This window comes from Eschscholzia californica, unplaced genomic scaffold, assembly GCF_041429995.1.
Source record: "Eschscholzia californica isolate CP2 unplaced genomic scaffold, dmEscCali1.0.p SCAF_5, whole genome shotgun sequence".
Lineage (NCBI taxonomy): Eukaryota > Viridiplantae > Streptophyta > Magnoliopsida > Ranunculales > Papaveraceae > Eschscholzia > Eschscholzia californica.
Genome location: NW_028238472.1, coordinates 1,607,425 through 1,626,067, shown reverse-complemented (window position 1 = coordinate 1,626,067; position 18,643 = coordinate 1,607,425). Strand labels below are relative to the sequence as shown.

At 37.2% G+C, this 18,643-nt stretch overlaps 4 protein-coding genes across 6 annotated transcripts; 2 read left to right on the top strand and 2 right to left on the bottom strand.

The window, feature by feature from the left end:
- Positions 1 to 6,538, top strand: LOC147536061 (mediator of RNA polymerase II transcription subunit 14-like). 3 transcript variants are annotated; one of them, XM_086639868.1, is made up of 6 exons: positions 332 to 722; positions 1,523 to 1,641; positions 2,885 to 3,274; positions 3,788 to 3,928; positions 4,304 to 4,724; positions 4,828 to 6,538. In XM_086639868.1, the coding sequence occupies exons 3-6, from the start codon at positions 3,074 to 3,076 to the stop codon at positions 6,354 to 6,356; spliced, it is 2,292 nt and encodes a 763-aa protein (XP_086495994.1). In that variant the 5' UTR covers positions 332 to 722; positions 1,523 to 1,641; positions 2,885 to 3,073; the 3' UTR covers positions 6,357 to 6,538. The 3 variants fall into 3 exon arrangements, with proteins under 3 accessions (XP_086495993.1, XP_086495994.1, XP_086495992.1); XM_086639867.1 differs by lacking the exon at positions 1,523 to 1,641 and having other exon boundaries at positions 1 to 722; XM_086639866.1 differs by lacking the exons at positions 332 to 722; positions 1,523 to 1,641 and having other exon boundaries at positions 2,726 to 3,274.
- Positions 6,492 to 9,675, bottom strand: LOC147536060 (Tetratricopeptide repeat (TPR)-like superfamily protein). Its single transcript, XM_086639869.1, has 2 exons — positions 9,329 to 9,675; positions 6,492 to 8,883 (listed from the first exon to the last, which is right to left on the bottom strand). Exons 1-2 carry the CDS (start codon positions 9,330 to 9,332, stop codon positions 7,241 to 7,243), a joined length of 1,647 nt encoding a protein of 548 aa, XP_086495995.1. The 5' UTR covers positions 9,333 to 9,675; the 3' UTR covers positions 6,492 to 7,240.
- A 581-nt stretch (positions 9,676 to 10,256) lies between these two features.
- LOC147536059 (Bacterial sec-independent translocation protein mttA/Hcf106) lies at positions 10,257 to 12,174 on the bottom strand. Its single transcript, XM_086639865.1, has 2 exons — positions 11,726 to 12,174; positions 10,257 to 10,624 (listed from the first exon to the last, which is right to left on the bottom strand). Exons 1-2 carry the CDS (start codon positions 12,038 to 12,040, stop codon positions 10,478 to 10,480), a joined length of 462 nt encoding a protein of 153 aa, XP_086495991.1. The 5' UTR covers positions 12,041 to 12,174; the 3' UTR covers positions 10,257 to 10,477.
- Positions 12,175 to 15,531: 3,357 nt separating this feature from the next.
- On the top strand, positions 15,532 to 18,317 carry LOC147536058 (GDP-mannose 3,5-epimerase 1-like). Its single transcript, XM_086641827.1, has 7 exons — positions 15,532 to 15,824; positions 16,182 to 16,589; positions 16,979 to 17,072; positions 17,213 to 17,342; positions 17,462 to 17,594; positions 17,716 to 17,923; positions 18,004 to 18,317. Exons 2-7 carry the CDS (start codon positions 16,183 to 16,185, stop codon positions 18,157 to 18,159), a joined length of 1,128 nt encoding a protein of 375 aa, XP_086497953.1. The 5' UTR covers positions 15,532 to 15,824; position 16,182; the 3' UTR covers positions 18,160 to 18,317.
- Positions 18,318 to 18,643: the final 326 nt, after the last annotated feature.

Below are 18,643 nucleotides of genomic sequence, written 5' to 3'. Positions count from 1 at the left end.
AAAAGGTGTGAGAGTAACCCAACCGAAAAATGTTAGAAGAGAAAAATGTTATGAAGATGAATTTGCTCTTGTATAATAGTTAGGTATTCTTGAGCAATCTCATCTGTATTGACATTTTGTTGATTACTTTCTTTCATCTTGTCGATACATAGTATAGATAGATATATAAAACTCGTTCGATCCTATATATATATATATATATATAAACCATAGGCCAAAACAGAAAATTATACCATAACATATGACTTTGCTTATATAGGCTACAAATGGATTAACCTCAAGTTAGTGCACCCTAATCTTAAATTAGGGCTAATCCCAATTGACCCCAATTATACACCTCAAATGAGAATAAGCCCAAATTGGAATTTCTAGGGTTTCCTCTCCCTCTCTCTCTCTCTACTTTCTCCGACGAATTCGAATTGCGAATTTTGTTAGAGCAGAATCTCGATTTGTCTATGACTCCTATGAATTAGAACTCATAACTGGTAAAAATTGGAAAAAAGAGAAGAAAAATGGCGAAATTAGGGCAACAAACGGTTGATGCATCAATGGTGGTTACTCTAGTTACTAAAGATGCGTATGAATTATTGAATGATTTGGTGGAGCAATCAAAGTCTTATCAACAGTTTGATTCCGAGGAGAAGATTAGACTTCTGATGTATATAGACAAGAATGGATAATGAGGGTTTCATCTTGATCTTCTTCTCAAATGCTGCTATCAGGTTTGTGTTTTTTCAATATATATGGTTTTGATTTCACATTTTATTATTGAAATTGACGAATTAGTAAGTTGGTTGCTGGTTTGTTAGATTTTTTTTTAGTATTTGACCTAATTTGGTGCATTGGGCACTCAAGAACACTCTTATTCATTTACTTATCTAGAACTATAGAGAGCTAGGTTATTGCTTAATGAATATTGGAATATTATCCTGAGAGAAGAACCAATTACAGAATAGAGGGTGAGTTTCCTTTTGTGGGAAATCGCGGTTGCGTAAAATCTAGACATTAGTTATCGCCCTTTCTGTTAAGACGATGTTGGGTACAAATGCCCTGATGAGGTAGGGAGACACTATATTGAAAGATGCAATCTTTTTAAGTGCGTAGGAAAGGTATAGCAAAACCTACTAATTGAAGGATAGTTTTTGAGAAATGTAGTAATAGCGTGACAATTTTTATTCAAAGTAGGAACCGTAATAACGTAATTGAATGAACAAATCGAAATAGAATATTCATTGGGGGTCTTTTTTTAGATAGTGAGTAGAACTCTTCCATTCTATCCAATTCCCTTTCTCAACCCATGACCAATATGAGCCGGAAGAGAGTTTGCCTCGATCTGGTAACGCTCTCGCGGCCCTCGCCGAAACACTGCTTTACCCCTAGATGTCCATGGTAAAGATTAGAAATCAACAAAAGAAAAAGTCATTGGTATTTCGACTAAAGAGTTATAGATGAATTTTCTCAATTCCGATTCGAATTGACTCACCGCATGGTTGGGAACTAATGATTGGTTTTGTCTCTAAAGATTTTGGGTTTGATCAGCCGGCCATCATCCCAGCAAGAGACCTCTCCCTTGTCAAATAGCTTCTGAATTTAGTCCACAACTGGTGTTAGTTCTCCTATAGACGTTTGCGAAGAGACCCGGTATGTTTTACAGTTATACTTACTAATTTCTATGATATGATGCTCTTATGATTCCACATTGTCCAAGTTAGATTAAATAATCGTAAAGTCCAACAAAGGGCATCCCTTAACCAAGTTAAGAGGCTTATCAAAATAAACACCAAGAGTAAATAGCTGAAACTGATTACTAAGTTTTGGAACTTCTTCTTTGTCTGTAGTCAGAAGATTGTAGTTCACTTTTGACTTTTGAATGTATAACCTTATGAGAATATCGTTGTTGTGGAAAGTTTGCCTACATGTATTGATTTCGAATCATGTGGTTTAAGTCGAAGAGTAAAGATTTTGATTTGGATCCCATATGGAGCTGCAGTTGAGCCTTAGAATTTATTTTCTTTTGCGAATCGGATTGGTCAGTTGTGGGATTTAAGTCAAATCCCATGATTTGTCTCCTCTACTGCTAAAAAAATCTAACGCGTTATCAATTTTGCCTTTCAAGTTTAATTTCACATCGGGGTATTTAGGGTATTTCTCCTTTGTCCTTGTACAGTATAAAAAGATAATGATAGTATGTTACCCTAAATTGTATCTCACTGAACTCCTCCCTCGCGTCAGTTTTTGCCGTGGATTTTCACTCTTCTGGCTGTCTCAGAACATTAAGTGTTCAATAGTGGTAAACTATTCTCTCTTCATTATTGTCTTCTTTCTTAAAAGAAGCCCCAAATTATATTTTCATTTTTGTGTGATTCCCTAATAATAGCAGATAATTTAGAAATTGAATCTGTATCTTCGTTTGGATTTTCTTACATTTCCACTAACATTTTAGTAGTTTTAAGCCTTAAGTTTCTTAAATCACCTCTAAAACCTAGATTTGTGAAGATACTCTTTCAATCAGTATTCCTTTTTAATTAAAAGCTTGTACTGACGTTATATTCTTCACTATTGATTCTTTGAACTCTTCTGATTTTTCGATCCATCATAAAAGCTTGTAGTGAAGGAAACGTGAAACGAATATATAAATCCCATGAGAATGGATGAAATTGCATATGAACCACCTTACTTAGTTTACGTAATATTGTGTGATGTATTAGATATAAAACTGTCTCAAGATTTACGAATCAAATCTACCATACGTTTTCTATGATCAAGATTCAGCAAAATTTGCGCCATTCGGTAATCTAAACCTGGTCGCTGCCTAGCTGTCACATGAAACATGTTTTCTCTATCTTGTACCTTGTTGACTTCTTTTCTGTATGCTCAATGTCAGGAACTATTGGTTCAGCACAATCAACAACTTGCGTATACTCTGTCACATCACAATACCACATACACCTGTTTCACTCAAACTGCTCAATCCTGTTTTTCGAGCACGAGAAATCGCAGCAAGCCTATAAACTTGATTACAATACTGAAAGCTGCTATTGAAGTTCTCGTCGGGAAATTATCAAAAGTTGATATGAAACCTCCGAGCACTCCAGCTGCTGATCCCCAAAAGTCAGCTTTCCAGGAGTTGTTTAACAAAGCTGTGGCATCCACTGGATACACCCCTCTACTTGAAGTCCATAAAAATCTAGTGCGAAACTGTCAGATCTCTCAGACTGCAAATGATATTTTCCTTCAGCGGTATGGTGAAAAATCTGACGTCAAAATTGAAAAGGTTGGTTTAAGAAACATCATCTACTACTTTGCTGGATTGAATAGCATACATTCACTATTGTTGTTTTAGTAATTCGAAAAGCAAATAGAGTTTTATCATTAAATCAAAAAATCATTGATTTCTTTAGAACAAAACTTGCACGAGTCATAGTTCAACAAGAAACCTTTATACTCCATCTACTTCCCTGTTGTGTGAAGTTCTCTTTGATCTTGTAGGATGCATGCCTCATCTTAGGTACTGTCTGTCTTTTGTCTAAGTTAGGTCCGAAATCCAACTCGAGGTCTAAATTGACTTGAATTGGATTTCAAAATGTTTGTTTTGCTGAATCGTGATTTTTGACTTGTTTGAATGACGAGTACTAGTAGATTTTTGATTTTGTTCAGTCAGACGATTCAGATTCAGACGTGTAGATTCTGTTAAAGAGAAATAAGGAAACACTACCTTAGAATGCATATCTGCATGGTTTTGATCCAATCTGCCTTCTGAGTAACATGTTTTTTGTTGTTATCATAGGAGTCTGGTACAGAAGAAGATGGAGGCAATGAAGATGCATTAAACCATGGAAGTGCCACAGCAGCTGAAGTATTTATAAATCTGAGGCGCAAAAGCATTCTGCATTTATTTGCAAATATTGGGAGATTTTTAGGTCTTCAGGTAACTCGTTTTCCTACTTTATAGTTTATATACGATCTCCCTTCACAGCTGTGGATATCATAGTTCGACTTAAACTTGTTATATTTCTAATGCAGTTAGTTAATATTGTTGAGTTGAAATTTCATAAAGAGCCAAGATGAAACCAGATATATAAGCGGGCAAAGCAGTAAACTCTAAAACCCAATCACTTGATCTCTCTATTGAAAGGAAAAAGTACTGTTCATGATAGCGAACATAGAGAATTGATTACATATTAAGTACTTAACGAGTTAACGTTAAATAAGATACAGCTCTTCGACGTACTTATTTCAAATATGAGTGTCGATGCAAGTTGTCCCCTGTAGTCACTCACATGTTAACGTTTGATTTTTTCAGGTGTACGAACAGGATATGGTAGCAGTTAAGATACCCAACGTCATTTTAAATGGATCAGATTCGTTACTTATGGAATTCCCCGGGTGTGGAAGCTTGTACTATTTGCTGTTGGAACTTGACAAAGGCTTCAAACCTCTTTTTAGGCTGCTGGATACTCGGCATAGTGCTGTTGGAGAATCCCTTTCTGTAATTGACATTGATCAGTCGCAAATGCTTGAAGATGAAGTGAATCCCTCTCTTCTTGAATTGGAAGATCTCTTTACTCGTTATCTTAGTGTTGGGGGTTCAAATCAGACTCAAGAACATCGTCTTCGTACTTATTTGGGTCTTGGTCCTTCTTCACACACTATGAGGTCCCATCAATCAAGTTCTTTATCTCTTTTCGATGAAGTATTTAAGCTTGAGACTGCAAAATCATTAGGTAATATATTTTTTCTGAAAATTTAAATATGTGTGGCCTACTCTTTCCTTTTTATCTATCTGTTTTTTGTTCTCCCTTCCTGTTGCTAATATTTCCTTTTCAGGCCAAGCCCCAAAGTCTGGAGTTTATCGTAGCTCAAGACCTTCTAAACATGATAGTAATCCTCGAAAGCGTTCTATGTCTGATAATTTAAGCCAAATCGCCTCAATGGAAGAGGAAGATGTCAGAGGAGCAGTTTGTAAGAGAAGAGACATATCAGATCCCTATACTCGTTTTCCTTCAGCCTCACAAACAGTCTGTTCATCGGCTGGTATGGGTAAACCTAAAGTATATACGTATGAAAAACTTCTAGTAGAAGCAAATAAAGGGAATGCACCTTATGGTATATATGTTACACTTCTTCTAAATGTGGTCAGACATTGTACTATTCGTATCAAGCACACTTGTTTGAGTAAGCAGTTGGATGATCCTGATATTCAAATTGTAAATGAAGATGGTTTGGGCATATATTTCCGACTTTTATCTGCTCAAGAATGGGACGTTATATGTTTAAGGTTGGGCAGACCTGGAAGCATGTCCTGGGATGTCAAAATAGATGATCGTTATTATGGAGATTTGCATGAACTTCAGAATGGAAGTCAAAATACACTTTGGGGTCGCGATATTCGTGTTGACACTGCGTCCGATTGGCACATTGATTGTGTTCCAGATGGTGTTGTTTTAAGTTATAGAACTCTTGAGCCTAATAGCATTAGCAAATTAGTTGGAGATCTCGAAAAACTTTCAAATGCCAAGTTTTTTGCTATTAGAATGCTTCTTGATGTGAAACCAGACGTTGATAAGATGGCAGAAGAGGCTTTGATCAGAATCGAAGCAGTTGGTTTAACGACTTTCCGGTTTGCTCTTACTAAAGCTGATGTTCATTTTGTTGTTAAGTGGAAATCTGGCAAACAAGGTGGCACGATGAATGTTTCTCCTGAAGAGGCTTCGCCTTATGCCCGACTGTGTGACTATTTCAATAGGCGTGTCGCCACCTATCCATTCGATGCCTACAAAGTTCCTTCATTTATGACTCTTCTCACTCTACCCGTTTCTGTTATTGAAGAATTCTTGGAACTAATAGCTTGGAAAAAGAGATTCACGGAGGCAGAAGTCAAACAAGTAGCTCCTGGACTGAAGCCTCGGGTCGAGTTAGTTCTCCAGAACACTGATGATAACTCAGAATGGGAAAGCAATATCCACTATGATCGGCATCATAATTTGGTGGATTTTACCCTGGTTGTTGTTCTTGATCCTGTTCATATGCCCAACATAAACTCTGATTTTGGCGTAGAATGGTTACCCTACTCTGTTTCTGTGAAACTGAGGTATTCATTTGGCGAAAAACCTTGGGTCTCTTTTCTCGGAATGGAGGGAAGCCATGGTGGTCGAGCTTGCTGGTTTCAATTGGAAGATTGGGAAGCGACTAAGCAAAGAGTAGTTAAAACTGTGGAGCTGAACGGAAATGCAGATGTCGAAGTTGTTCATGGCAGAATAAGATTAGTCGCAGATTGTGTTCGACGAAACCTGCATCTTTCGCTTCTCCGATTAAGGTATACCTGTGGTGCCATTGTAAGCGCTTCCACCTTATAATTTTCTTCTCTGGCACTTGAAAACTAGTTAATCTGCTTTTCTTATTCAAACTATTTGGAGATTATTTGGGTGTTTGTCTGCTTTTTCTTTTTTACTTTCTATAAGTTGTAAAAACCATATGTGGTTGAATTAGGGTTTTTGAATGATAATAATGGTGATTATGATGAAGAATGCTGGAATCACTAAGGTGTTCAAAAATGTCAACAGATCTTAGATTTTGTATTTTCACTGAGAAAAAAGAACCCAACAAAAGTCTTCTCATGAAACCTCCAAAAAGCGATTCGATCGAACTCCAGCATTGTCCTTCCTTGACAGCTTGGAGAACTCCAGCCTCCTTCCTTGACAGCTTGGAGAACTCCATTAAAACTCGACCTATTTCTTGTTTTGCTTAGATAAATACACGTCTGGGTGAACGAGAATAGGAGGTGATTTATATTAAGACGACCAGAAGATGCTTAATTGCTTGTGATCTGAAGGAACAAAAACAAACCTCAGTTTGACGAGTATGCAAGTAGTCCAAAATGCAATAGATTTATAGTTCTCGGATATCTATTATATGCAGCCAGATGCCCGACCTCAGACCCGAACACTATTCGGCTACCGACCAGACAGTTTATTTTTTTCCTCTTTTCTGCCCCACGACTCGGCCCGAAGAAATAGTTCTTAGCAATCAGGCAGTTTGTTATGTTAACTCGCCACAAGAACCATTGGATCTGTATTCTGACCCAGGCCGGGCATCTGATTTCGGCCCTGGTTAGGCGTCTGGCTTAGGTCCCAGGTCGGGGATCTGGGTCGTGCAGATATACTTTTCCGCGAAAAAAAATTGGCAGTAGTAGTTTCTCAAGCTTGGGAGGTGCTTATGTGCTAAAGGAGCAAAGGAAACTTCAGTTCACATCTACAAGCAAATGTTGCAGACTGTCAGAGGAAGATCTACTCAAACTCGGCTTCATCTCTCTCTTCAGAAAATCTACTATAGAATAGATTTCGAGCTTTCTCGGGTGACGATTATCTGCAGCAACGAACTCATGAAGAACTCCATCAACAACCAAACCACTACAACCAGCTACTTTCTTCACACCGTTGCTTTCCATAATTTCTCTGATTTTGTTTGAGTGCTTCCATCTCCCATCGGCAGCGTAAGTGTTGGATAACAGAACATATCCACCTTCTCTCTCTGGCTCCAGTTTCAAAAGTTCTTTCGAAGCAAACTCGGCCAATTCCACATTTCCATATGCTTTACTAGAATTCAGCATTGCTCCCCAGATAGACCTACTCGGTTTCATTGGCATCTTATCGATCACATTTTTTGCCTCAGAAAGCCTACCTGCACGAGCCAAAAGATCAACCAGACACCCGTAATGCTCTACTCTCGGTTCAACCCCGTAAATTTCTTTCATACTTTTGAAAATTTCGATCCCCTGATCTACCATTCCGCTATGACTACAAGCAGTAAGAACGGCAATGAAAGTTACTTGATTAGGCGTAAGATTTTCTTGCATCGACCAGAAAAGTTCCATAGCTCTGTTACCATAACCGTGAAAAGCCAAACCGGCAATCATCGCCGTCCACAATGTGACGTCTTTCTCAGTAGTAACCGTGTTGAAAATTTTCAGACCCGTTTCGATGCTCCCACATTTGCAATACATGTCTATGAAAGCTGAACCCAAAAACGCATCGAATTTCATCTCGTTTCTTACTACCCACCCATGAATCCATCTCCCTTGATTCAGATTTCCCATTTCAGAAGCAGCAGAAACCAAGCTAACGACTGTGACCTTGTCTGGTACGACATTCATCGAAATCATATCTTTAAATAAATTCATCAGAGTTGGCCAGTCACCTCTGTGCGAGTATCCAGCAATAAGAGAATTCCAAGAAACGTGATCTCTACTACCCATTTCATCAAAAAGAGCACGAGCGCTTTCCAACTCTCCAACTTTTGCGTATCCTGCAATCATGGTGTTCCATGAAACTTTATCCTTCTCCGAAAACGCATCAAAAATCCTTCGAGCAAGATCTAGTTTCTCACATTTGACATACATATCAAGAATAGCGTTACCTAGTATTGAATTCAAACCACAGAACAAGTTTCTCCGGACAATCCATGCATAAACCGAGTTTCCTTTAACTATATTTCGTAACCTACCACAGGCCATGAGAAGACCCACTATCGTGAACTCGTCTGGGTTGAGGCCAGTGCTTACCATTTCAGAGAACAAATCTAAAGCTATCAAGCTAGAGCCTTTTCTAGCATACCCAGTAATCATGATATTGAACGAAACAGCATCTCGCTCGGTCATATGTTGAAACACCTGATGTGCAATACCCATGTCATCATACCCTGAGTACATTTTGATAAGTGAATTCTGCACATAATCATTAGACGAGAATCCTGTAACGATCGAATGGCTATGGATTTGCTTCCCCTCGGACAGTTTTTCGGAGGCTTTGACGAGGGAAAGGAAAGTTCGTTCATTGGGAGAAACGAAAGAGTGAAGCATTGAATCGTAGATCGGAAATGCTTGGCCTGATGAGAAAGATAAAGCAGAGATCATTGTATTGTAAATGAAGAGATTTGGTTTTGGTGTGTAGTGATTGAAAAGGAGTATAGCCATGTCTAAGTTTTCAGGATACGAGACGGCTGAGAAGACAAGAAGCCTACTCATCGGAAAAGTTTCCGTGACAAGGTGAATCCTTATCATTTGAGCTAAAATTTGTTTGAATTGTTCTCTTCCTCCTCTGCACTTCTCGAGTAGCACGAGGGTTGGGTGACCGAGCGTGAGAGATACAGTCGGATCCCAGCTTGTTTTCATGGATTTTGATACAGATGAGAAAAGACATTTTGAAAAACTATAACCAAACATGGGTAGATTCTATAACTATAAACTTGTTATGTAGAATAAGCTCAAAAGTTCATGTTATTCTTCATTAGCATGAATCAAAGTTCATAGTTTTACCAGTTGAGAGCTTACCCATGGTGAATTAGACATAGATTCAACCCATCTTGCATCCCAATCCCCAATTTGATTCTGTTTGAAATTAGGGTTTTGGGGATTCCTCTATAAACTGTGGGGAATCATTGAATCAGCTGAAAGAGAGAGAGAGAGAGAGAGAGAGAGAGTTTAGGGTTTACAGTAATTGCTCCTCCTGATGTTATTGCTGGTCTAGGAAGAGGTCTGTAAGAAGACCCACCAAGTGTTTGAAATTGAAATTGAACAGATTCAAGAAGATGATGATGATAATGGTGGTCATGACATTCAAAACTTAAGATTAGGGTTTTGATTCCTCAAAACCCAATTAAGAAATGGTTGCTGAAAGTATCCCAAAGGACTAAAAGCGTCACTGAAAAGATAATAAAAATGTCATCACTCGTCCATAAGGTAAAAGCGACGCTGAAATGACGTGAAAGTGAGAGAATTAGCTGTCACCACAATTATCTGCAAACCGTCACCAAAAATCTCAATCATCGCCGAACAAAACGTACTAATATAACTATCGCCAAAACGACGACGGTAAATGTTACTTTGGTGACGGACTAACTACTTTCTTATTTTGTTTAGAGAAATGCCAAGTGTACAAAAAAAAATTTATTTTAATTCATGACTTGTTTGACTCATTCAGGTAAAGATCCTAGTCAAACTTTGAATCCCGTTATGTTTCAGTATTGGCACATAGCACTCCCGTTATATTTCTTTCGTTTGTAATAGAAGTACATCTCTACCATCATGTGAATAATTGTACGTGTATAACGATTAACGAGTGGACCAAACGTCGACCATGATCTTGGTACAAATGTGAATAAAAATATTATTCTATGAGATTTTGATGTAGACCGTCCACATTGAATTTACTTGCATAAAAGTGCCATCCTAGTATTTCTCTGATGAACACAATAAAAAATGAAACCCAAACACCAATTTGAATTAAACAAAAAAGACACCTCTGAATAAGCTTCAATACTATGAACATAGACACATTGTCAATGGAACAAAAAAGAAAATGTTATACAACACTGAATAGCCTGAAAATCGAGGAAAAAACTAAGATAACATAAAATGAAAGCCAGAGTTAGGCGACAGAGAACCAGCATGCGATTTAAAAATAGATGTACTCGGATAATGTCACGAACTCTTATCTTCCCTAGCTATCTTGGTATCTTGTTTCTTCTCTTCAATGGTTGTTGTAGGTTTTTCTGCAGGTGGTGGTTCTTCCCGGACGGGTTCAGGTTGGGGTTCTTGTTTCAACTCTGTCTCGAATTCCTTCGCTGCCTGTGAACAACAAACCAAATAACCAGTGCGTTATTTCCTAGTTAGCTGTAAATTTGTACAAAATATTGTTATGTATGATCACATTCGAGGAACAGGATTCAGCCAAGTCAGGTAGGTTATATAGAAGCTTTCACCATTGAGAGGACCAAGAGACATGTCTTTCTTTATAGCATAACCCGAAAAGAGTTGTCTTAATTTAACTCCGATAACACGAGGTATGTGTTCTACTTACATTAGATTAGTAGACTCGAATAACTCGGCGTACACTTGTAATGTTCCACCCCCTCACACGGTTCACGGCATTACTTGTGCCCGCAAGGCGCAAACTTTGCCTTTCCTCGACCACTTTGTAACGCGTTAAAAAGCATTCTCTATGCCCGAAAGACATATCGTATGCCTAGTATGTATACATATAGACATAAAATGAAGCTATAGCCAACCGCCCATTTCAAGGAAACAAAGAAAAACCTATCATTACTTTCCTTTACCTTCTATGGGGCATTTCTAGATTAAATTAACCATGAAAACAGCTTGAACCTACCCTATCTAATCCAATAATAGTATAAAACCCATCAAGTTAATTGTGGCGCCCCAACCCTTAGCAGTTGCCGATATTGTCCCTGCTTTTGCCAACTCCGGCTAAGCCTACAAGTACGGGGTTTTGTTCTCGGTGAAGCTTCACGAGCCCATCCAAAAGGGCTCGGTTAGGCGAAGACACACGATTCGCCTGACCTTCAGCGTACCCAGCGACACCATGGACCCCCACACGGCGATATTGTCCTCCTTTAGCCACCACCAACCATAGTGTGAGGTTTTGTTCCTTACAGGAGGCATCGGTAATTACTAACCTCAAGCGTACACGCATAACCCAGACACCGGACACTCTCATGAGCAATGTGGCACTATTACATTAATGAATTAACCCAAAGACTCTAAATTTATGCTCATTTTAGGGTTTCTCTTCAAACTTGATTTGAATTCATTCAACTAACCACCAAAACATCTAAATCCTAGAATTTTTCAAACCCTAGAAATGGTAAAACCCCAATTACCAAAAATCAAATTAAAGTAAAAGTAGTAAACCAAATGAAATCAACAAACCTGTTGAAACCCTTTGATGGTTTTTCCAAGACTCCGACCAACATCCGGCAATTTATTAGGACCAAAAAGTAAAACTGCAACACCAGCAATAACAGCGAGCTCAGGAACACCTAAACCAAACAAACATCGACAATTGAAGCCTCTTCCACTTCTATTTCTGCTCAGAATCAAGCAATTAGTATTGGGATTCTTCTTCTTCTTCAGTAAAAGAGATTTTGTGCCATTGTTGAAGAAAATAGAATTGTGGGAAGAAATTGATTGAGTAGGTGAAGTTCTTGGAATTGAATTTGGGGATAGAGAAAGAGAGATTTCCATTTCTTATTGTTCTCTTCTCTCTCTCTCTCTCTCTCTATAAGTGAGAGTGAGTGTGTGGGGGTAAAATGACTCCACTCTCTTTCCCCCTTAGGTCCATGTTGGGTGCCCTATCTTCTACTATTGTTTAGGAGGTTAAAAAAATAAGATAGGTAGAGAATGAATTTGGACTAATTGCAACATATCACTATATTGTTCGATTTGATAAAGAATATGATAATAGTTCGTAATCATATGATTGGGGATTCTAAAAGGAAAAAAAAAAAACGCAACTCACTCCCCGTGTGGACTTATGATTCTTCTCATAGAACGCGAGTCTTTTAGAAACATAATTCATAATCCATTCACATTAATCAGACACCATTTGGTATGAGATTTATGACAATTGAATTTCATTTTCTCATCCAAAAAAGAGATTTTTACTATGGTAAAAAATTAAAATCAGAGAAGGTCCATCACAAGGGTCTTACAATACAAAATCACATACTAAAAGAGGCGTCTGAAAACAAAACAACCCGATCATTGATAGAAACATTCTTTGAAAAGTTCACTTGAAATTCACTTGATTTTTATGCTCCATAACATGAGTTCCAAATAAAAGTCTTATATTTTATATAATAACAAGTTAAAGTTCGTCCTTCTTTCATAATTGTATTGATTTCTCTATCTCATATTTCATATGTGACTCAGAGAAAAAACAAACACGGTTATAGTTTCTCAAATTTCCACCTTATCGGATGTTGAAATAATATCAACTTCTCTTTGTTCTTGTCTTAGGTTTGCACTTTGCAACCATATGATCTTGTTCTTTCGGAGACGAATACTTCCTTCTTCTAAATATGTTGCTCGAAATAGGTGTTAGGTGGATAACTTATATGGTTACTTATTCATTTACTTCAATCTTAATTAAGGTTTATTCTTTAAATTGAAATTTGTATGTGTACTTTAATTTAGTTAGCTTTTAAAGAATCTAGTACTTAAAAACGTGGATCATATTGTGACATTTTTTATTACTTCATGAACGTCATAATCTAACTCTAACATGAAATTTTTCTAAATGTTCGCGTCCATTTTTATTGTTCTAATAGAAACCACCATAAACTGATATACGAAAAAAACATTTGACAATTAGGATGGCAGAAGATTGAAGAAATCTCCAACAATGAAGGAAAGAAAATATGACACAGCTCTAAAAGTAATAGATACATCATCTAACTACTTGAAAGTAGAGAGCCTAACATACTAAAACAAAAGTGTAGATTGCAAAATTGAGAGAGATTCTCCAACCATACCCATTGTGAACCAACACTTGTGGTAAGACAATTTAAAAAAGTCCAACACCTAGGATGTCTTGTCAATTAATTTGAATTTGAATTGATCTATCTGATTGAGTCGAACATCATTTCATTATAATCTGATCTAAACTAATGACACAAGTTGTAAGTATATAAATTGTTCTTATATGCACAAATTAAATTCCCTAGCAGGCCACCACAGATTTCTGCATAAATCAGAGATGCCTTGTGCTTGAGTATTACATGCGTGTGAAATCACGAATGAGATTTGCTCTAAATATAAGACAGTAATGTTATCCATTTAAAAATATTACAAAGTAGAATCTTCTTTATAAATTAAACCCATGTTAAAACCTGCACAAATATTACTATATAAACATGAATATGCCTAATGTTGATAGGCTCTCTTGCCCAACACCTGAATGAAACATGTGGTAGTTAGAAACCTAATAAACTAGCTAATATCCTCCAAACTTTAAGGACCACTATTTTTCTATTATAAAGTTGTCTTTCCCATGCCACTTTTTAAGTAGACAAAATAAAATAACATCATATGTTTAACTAGAATGATAGATTTTTCAACAAAGAAAACCCAAAATGATAGAGATAATCCTTAACAAAAAAAAAAAAAATGATAGAGATAAATACATTTCTCTACCGTGCAACCCCCAATCGACGATATGAAATTTAATTTGTAATGTATATTTGAAAAGTACTTAATGGATATGATCTGCTTACTCAACTTGAATGCTCTAAAGAAACCATCTAAACTTGTAAGTACATATATAGAAGCAGTAAGGTATTTATCTATATTTCCGCTGTTGCGATATCAAATATTGAACCATAATTTATTTTTTTGTATTTATAATCAGCCAATCGGAACTCTTAAATTGAACAACCCAGTCAGGAACAGATTATTTTTAACAAAAGTGAATCATACAATTTTTAACTTAGAATCAACAACTTGTTGTATCTTTCTATCAAATACTTTACTAGCATTCAAATCCAAAGAAATCACTTATAAGTCAATAATAATTTATAAGTCAGTAATAAAATAAGTGCTTATCCACTCAAATTATTTTTTCCGTGCGATTGGCCACTTTTTTGTCGCTTTGTGGTGGTTGCCCATACAATAATTTCATGGAACTGTGTCCCACAAATTCACGGCCTTCTTTTGCCCGATTATGACATGTAACACAACCAGTTTTCTTGACCACATCTAATAACGTGGGTGGACAAAACACCAACGTATAGCCACTTTAAATGGATAATCTTTTCTAGGTCTGTAAATGGTTCGATTACGGAATGATTCGTTGTTGGATATTTTGATATGCACCAATTCCTTTCGTGGTTTGATTCAGTTATTAAACCAAACGTTACCTAAACGACTGTTTGGCATTCGAGCCAATCTGAGTAACATTGGTTCAGACTTGAACAACTCTAATCTTTGTTCACTTACATAAGTCACTCAGGTGGCGGTGTCGTGTTCTTTTTTCTCAGCTTAAATTTATAGTTATCTGACTCGTGTAAATTTAAACTATCTGCCTAATGTGCTCAAAATCAATTCAAAACAACTATGTAGGCGAGTAAAACAATTATTTTGAAAGTTGACTCGAATCAGCTCAGACATCAAATCATATTTCAAATTCTAGTTTAAAAATGAACAATACCATGGAGTCATAGAGGCCAGTTTGTTTTAAAAAATGGTGCTATGCACGACTAATATCCCGATCGAATCCTGACTGGGGTACTTGGACGGGCATGATCTGGTGAGAGTATCTTGGTCGGGATTCGGCCGGGATATTGGTTGGGCATAGCATCACCCATGTTTGGACTTACTATTATTGACAAAAACACAAAGGCTATTTTTGGCGTATGTGAAATAATTGCCACTAACAAGAACAACTATTCTTCAATATGATTCATATTAGGGATTCTACCTCATTTTATTGTTTGATTTGGTCAGGAATATGATTAGTAAAGATTGATTTTATTTATATAGTATTTACTTTCTGATTTTATATTCACATACCAAACATATCCTTAGTAGTTTTGACAAAAAATCTAAATTCAAGGGGTAAGCTCAATTACCAATTACTGAAGGAGGTAAACTCAATTACCTATTAATTTTGAGGGGGTAAGCTCAAAAAACCCTTGATTTTATTGACCTAATTACAAGTGGGTCAAATTTTGGATTCCAATCAAATTTGTTAGATCAAATTACTAATATTGTTTATGTGACTCGAGGATACAATATCTAAAGGAGGTTAATGATGGGAGTACTAAACTAGGGTAAATCCTAGTTATACCTTACAATAACGTTTTTCACTTGGAATTGGAATAGGAATCGGAAATAGAGGTCGTTTTAATGGCGTTCTAACAAGTCTATAAATAGAACAGAGAGGTAAACTAGAGATCTATTCAAAGTTCCTTCTTCTTCCCTTCACTTCTCAAATTTCTTCCTTCTACCTCCGAATTCAACTTCTTTTCAGGTAAATTTCTACCTCTTTCAAGGGTTTCTCTTTTGGGATTTGGATTTTGTTTTCTCACTCTGTTTTTCCCCTTTTTTCTGTGATTATAATGGTGATTTCAGTTATTGATTTCGTTACCAAGATTGCTTTTTTCTGGGTTTAATCTGTAATTTATTTGATTTTAAGTTGTGGGTTGTGCTCAATTTATGATTTAGAGTAGCTTAAAGTGTTATTTTGGAATCCAATTTTTTCCCCTGAATTCATTATATCTTCTGGATTTCATGGATCTTGAGATTGTGGTTATATAATATAACATTGCAAAGAAGCTCATCTATATATATATATCCTCAGTGCTTATAACTTACTACGTTGTTGCAGAATGGGGAGTACTAATGCTGATTATGGTGAATACACATACGCAGAGTTAGTAAGAGAACCTTACTGGCCAAGCGAAAAGCTCAAGATATCGATAACAGGAGCGGGTGGGTTTATCGCTTCTCACATTGCTCGTCGATTAAAGAATGAAGGTCATTACATTATCGCTTCCGATTGGAAGAAAAACGAACACATGACCGAAGATATGTTCTGTCATGAATTCCACCTTGTTGATCTTAGAGTTATGGATAATTGCTTGAAGGTTACTTCAGAAGTTGATCATGTTTTCAATCTTGCTGCTGATATGGGAGGAATGGGTTTCATTCAATCTAATCATTCTGTTATTATGTATAACAATACTATGATTAGTTTCAATATGCTTGAAGCTGCTAGGATTAATGGTGTCAAGAGGTTTGTTCATCTTTATACCCATTCGATTTTCATGTTCAAGAAACCCTTATCAATATTTGACTTAGTGATTATCTCGGAAACAAGGTCTTGGTTCTAATTGTGAGGATACTCCCACACGGACCAGAGGAAGTCTCACGACTAGGAATATAATATCTAAGGTGTCTCTAGCTAGTTACTGCGTCAATTGGTTTTGAGTTAGATGTCTGCAAACCTAAGATGGTATTTGAGCTAGGTTTGCCCGTAAGAGACCCAAATGGTGCACAAATTTCACGTCGTCCGAAAACACGTGTTAGGCTTTAATGACTTTGTGAGGGTGCTTGTGGGAATAGTCCCACATAGGCTAAGGGAGATCTCAAGTTTGGTAACTTACTTTTCGGTATTGTTTGCAGGTTCTTCTATGCTTCTAGTGCTTGCATCTACCCTGAGTTTAAGCAATTGGAGACTAATGTTAGCTTGAAGGAGGCCGATGCTTGGCCTGCTGAGGTATTTTCTTATACAATCCTTTCCAAAAATTGATGCAGAGAGCGAAAAAGACAATTAACAGATAGAGATAAGATTAGATTAGATCGGTTTGGTTTGGTTTGGAATCTTAAATAACATAATCTGTTGTTTCACATTTGTAGCCTCAAGATGCTTATGGTCTTGAGAAGCTTGCAACTGAAGAGTTGTGCAAGCATTACACGAAGGACTTTGGGATTGAATGTAGAATCGGACGATTCCACAACATTTACGGCCCTTTCGGTACTTGGAAAGGTTAGCCGTTATTTCTAGTTTATTATATACTTAGGATCTCTATTATCTACCTTGTTTTTGTTTTATTTTTCATCTATCTGACATTGTACTGTTTCTCTTTCGAATGTGCGGAACTATAGGTGGAAGGGAGAAGGCCCCTGCTGCTTTCTGTAGAAAGGCACAAACATCTACCGATAAGTTCGAAATGTGGGGAGATGGGCTTCAAACCCGTTCCTTCACCTTCATTGACGAATGTGTCGAAGGTGTCCTAAGGTATATAATCGTTGCTCACAAAATTAACGTGTTAAATTCGCCATAATATAATCCTTTGGAACGTTTATAATAGAGTGAACTCATTGATTTTCTCTTTATATATCAAAACTCTTGTGTTAAGGTTGACTAAATCAGACTTCCGAGAGCCCGTGAACATTGGAAGTGATGAAATGGTGAGCATGAACGAGATGGCTGAGATTGTTCTAGGGTTCGAAAACAAGAACCTCCCGATCCATCATATTCCTGGACCTGAGGGTGTGAGGGGTCGAAACTCGGATAATACACTCATTAAGGAGAAGCTTGGTTGGGCCCCAACCATGAGATTGAAGGTACGATAACTTGGAGAAAAGTAGCTCGAATTTTGCCTTTTAGAACTTAGAAAAGTTGCTAACTTTTGGGCTTTTTGCAGGATGGGCTTAGGTTCACATACTTTTGGATCAAAGAACAGATTGAGAAAGAGAAGAACCAAGGGATTGATCTCTCAGTTTATGGATCATCCAAAGTTGTGGGTACACAGGCACCTGTTCAACTCGGCTCTCTTCGTGCTGCAGATGGCAAAGAATGAAGTTTCATCCTATGGTCTGAATACGGCAAATCCGTCGAGCGATAATAAAACATATCAGAGAGAGATTTGGCTATGAAATAACTAAGGTTGCAAAACCAGTTTATTCATTATGTACTTTTCAACTTTCAAGTAATAAATCTTGCTTCATTTGAGTACTATACGACAATGCCTCCATATATATACGGAAATACGAAAGCCGTCATGGACACCCGAGTCAGTTAGAACACATGGGCACCTAGAGACGGAGTTGACCCCATTGGCCCAATGAAATAAACAGGTTGCACTCGGAGTGGTCCCCCGCATCCCTATCGATCTCGACTAGTTAATATTTCTTGGACAATAGTCAATTGAAAATTAGAAAAATTAGTTTGTGAACCTGCAACCAAATTTGCTTGAGACCTTTACGGTATATGGGCACCTCGAACAAGATAGTACCCACCCTGGCACCCACCGTTAAAGATAGGCGGGGCGGCGAGACACAGTG

Excerpts from the sequence above, each read along its gene's own strand:
- LOC147536059 (XM_086639865.1), bottom strand. The coding sequence starts at position 12,040 with ATGGAAATCTCTCTTTCTCTATCCCCAAATTCAATTCCAAGAACTTCA. Across the intron at positions 10,625-11,725 it reads CCATCAAAGGGTTTCAACAG|GCAGCGAAGGAATTCGAGAC; the intron begins GTTTGTTGATTT and ends TGTTGTTCACAG.
- LOC147536058 (XM_086641827.1), top strand. The coding sequence starts at position 16,183 with ATGGGGAGTACTAATGCTGATTATGGTGAATACACATACGCAGAGTTA. Across the intron at positions 17,073-17,212 it reads CCGATGCTTGGCCTGCTGAG|CCTCAAGATGCTTATGGTCT; the intron begins GTATTTTCTTAT and ends TCACATTTGTAG. Across the intron at positions 17,595-17,715 it reads TGTGTCGAAGGTGTCCTAAG|GTTGACTAAATCAGACTTCC; the intron begins GTATATAATCGT and ends TCTTGTGTTAAG.
- LOC147536061 (XM_086639866.1), top strand. The coding sequence starts at position 2,831 with ATGTTTTCTCTATCTTGTACCTTGTTGACTTCTTTTCTGTATGCTCAA. Across the intron at positions 3,929-4,303 it reads GGAGATTTTTAGGTCTTCAG|GTGTACGAACAGGATATGGT; the intron begins GTAACTCGTTTT and ends TGATTTTTTCAG. Across the intron at positions 4,725-4,827 it reads TGAGACTGCAAAATCATTAG|GCCAAGCCCCAAAGTCTGGA; the intron begins GTAATATATTTT and ends TTTCCTTTTCAG.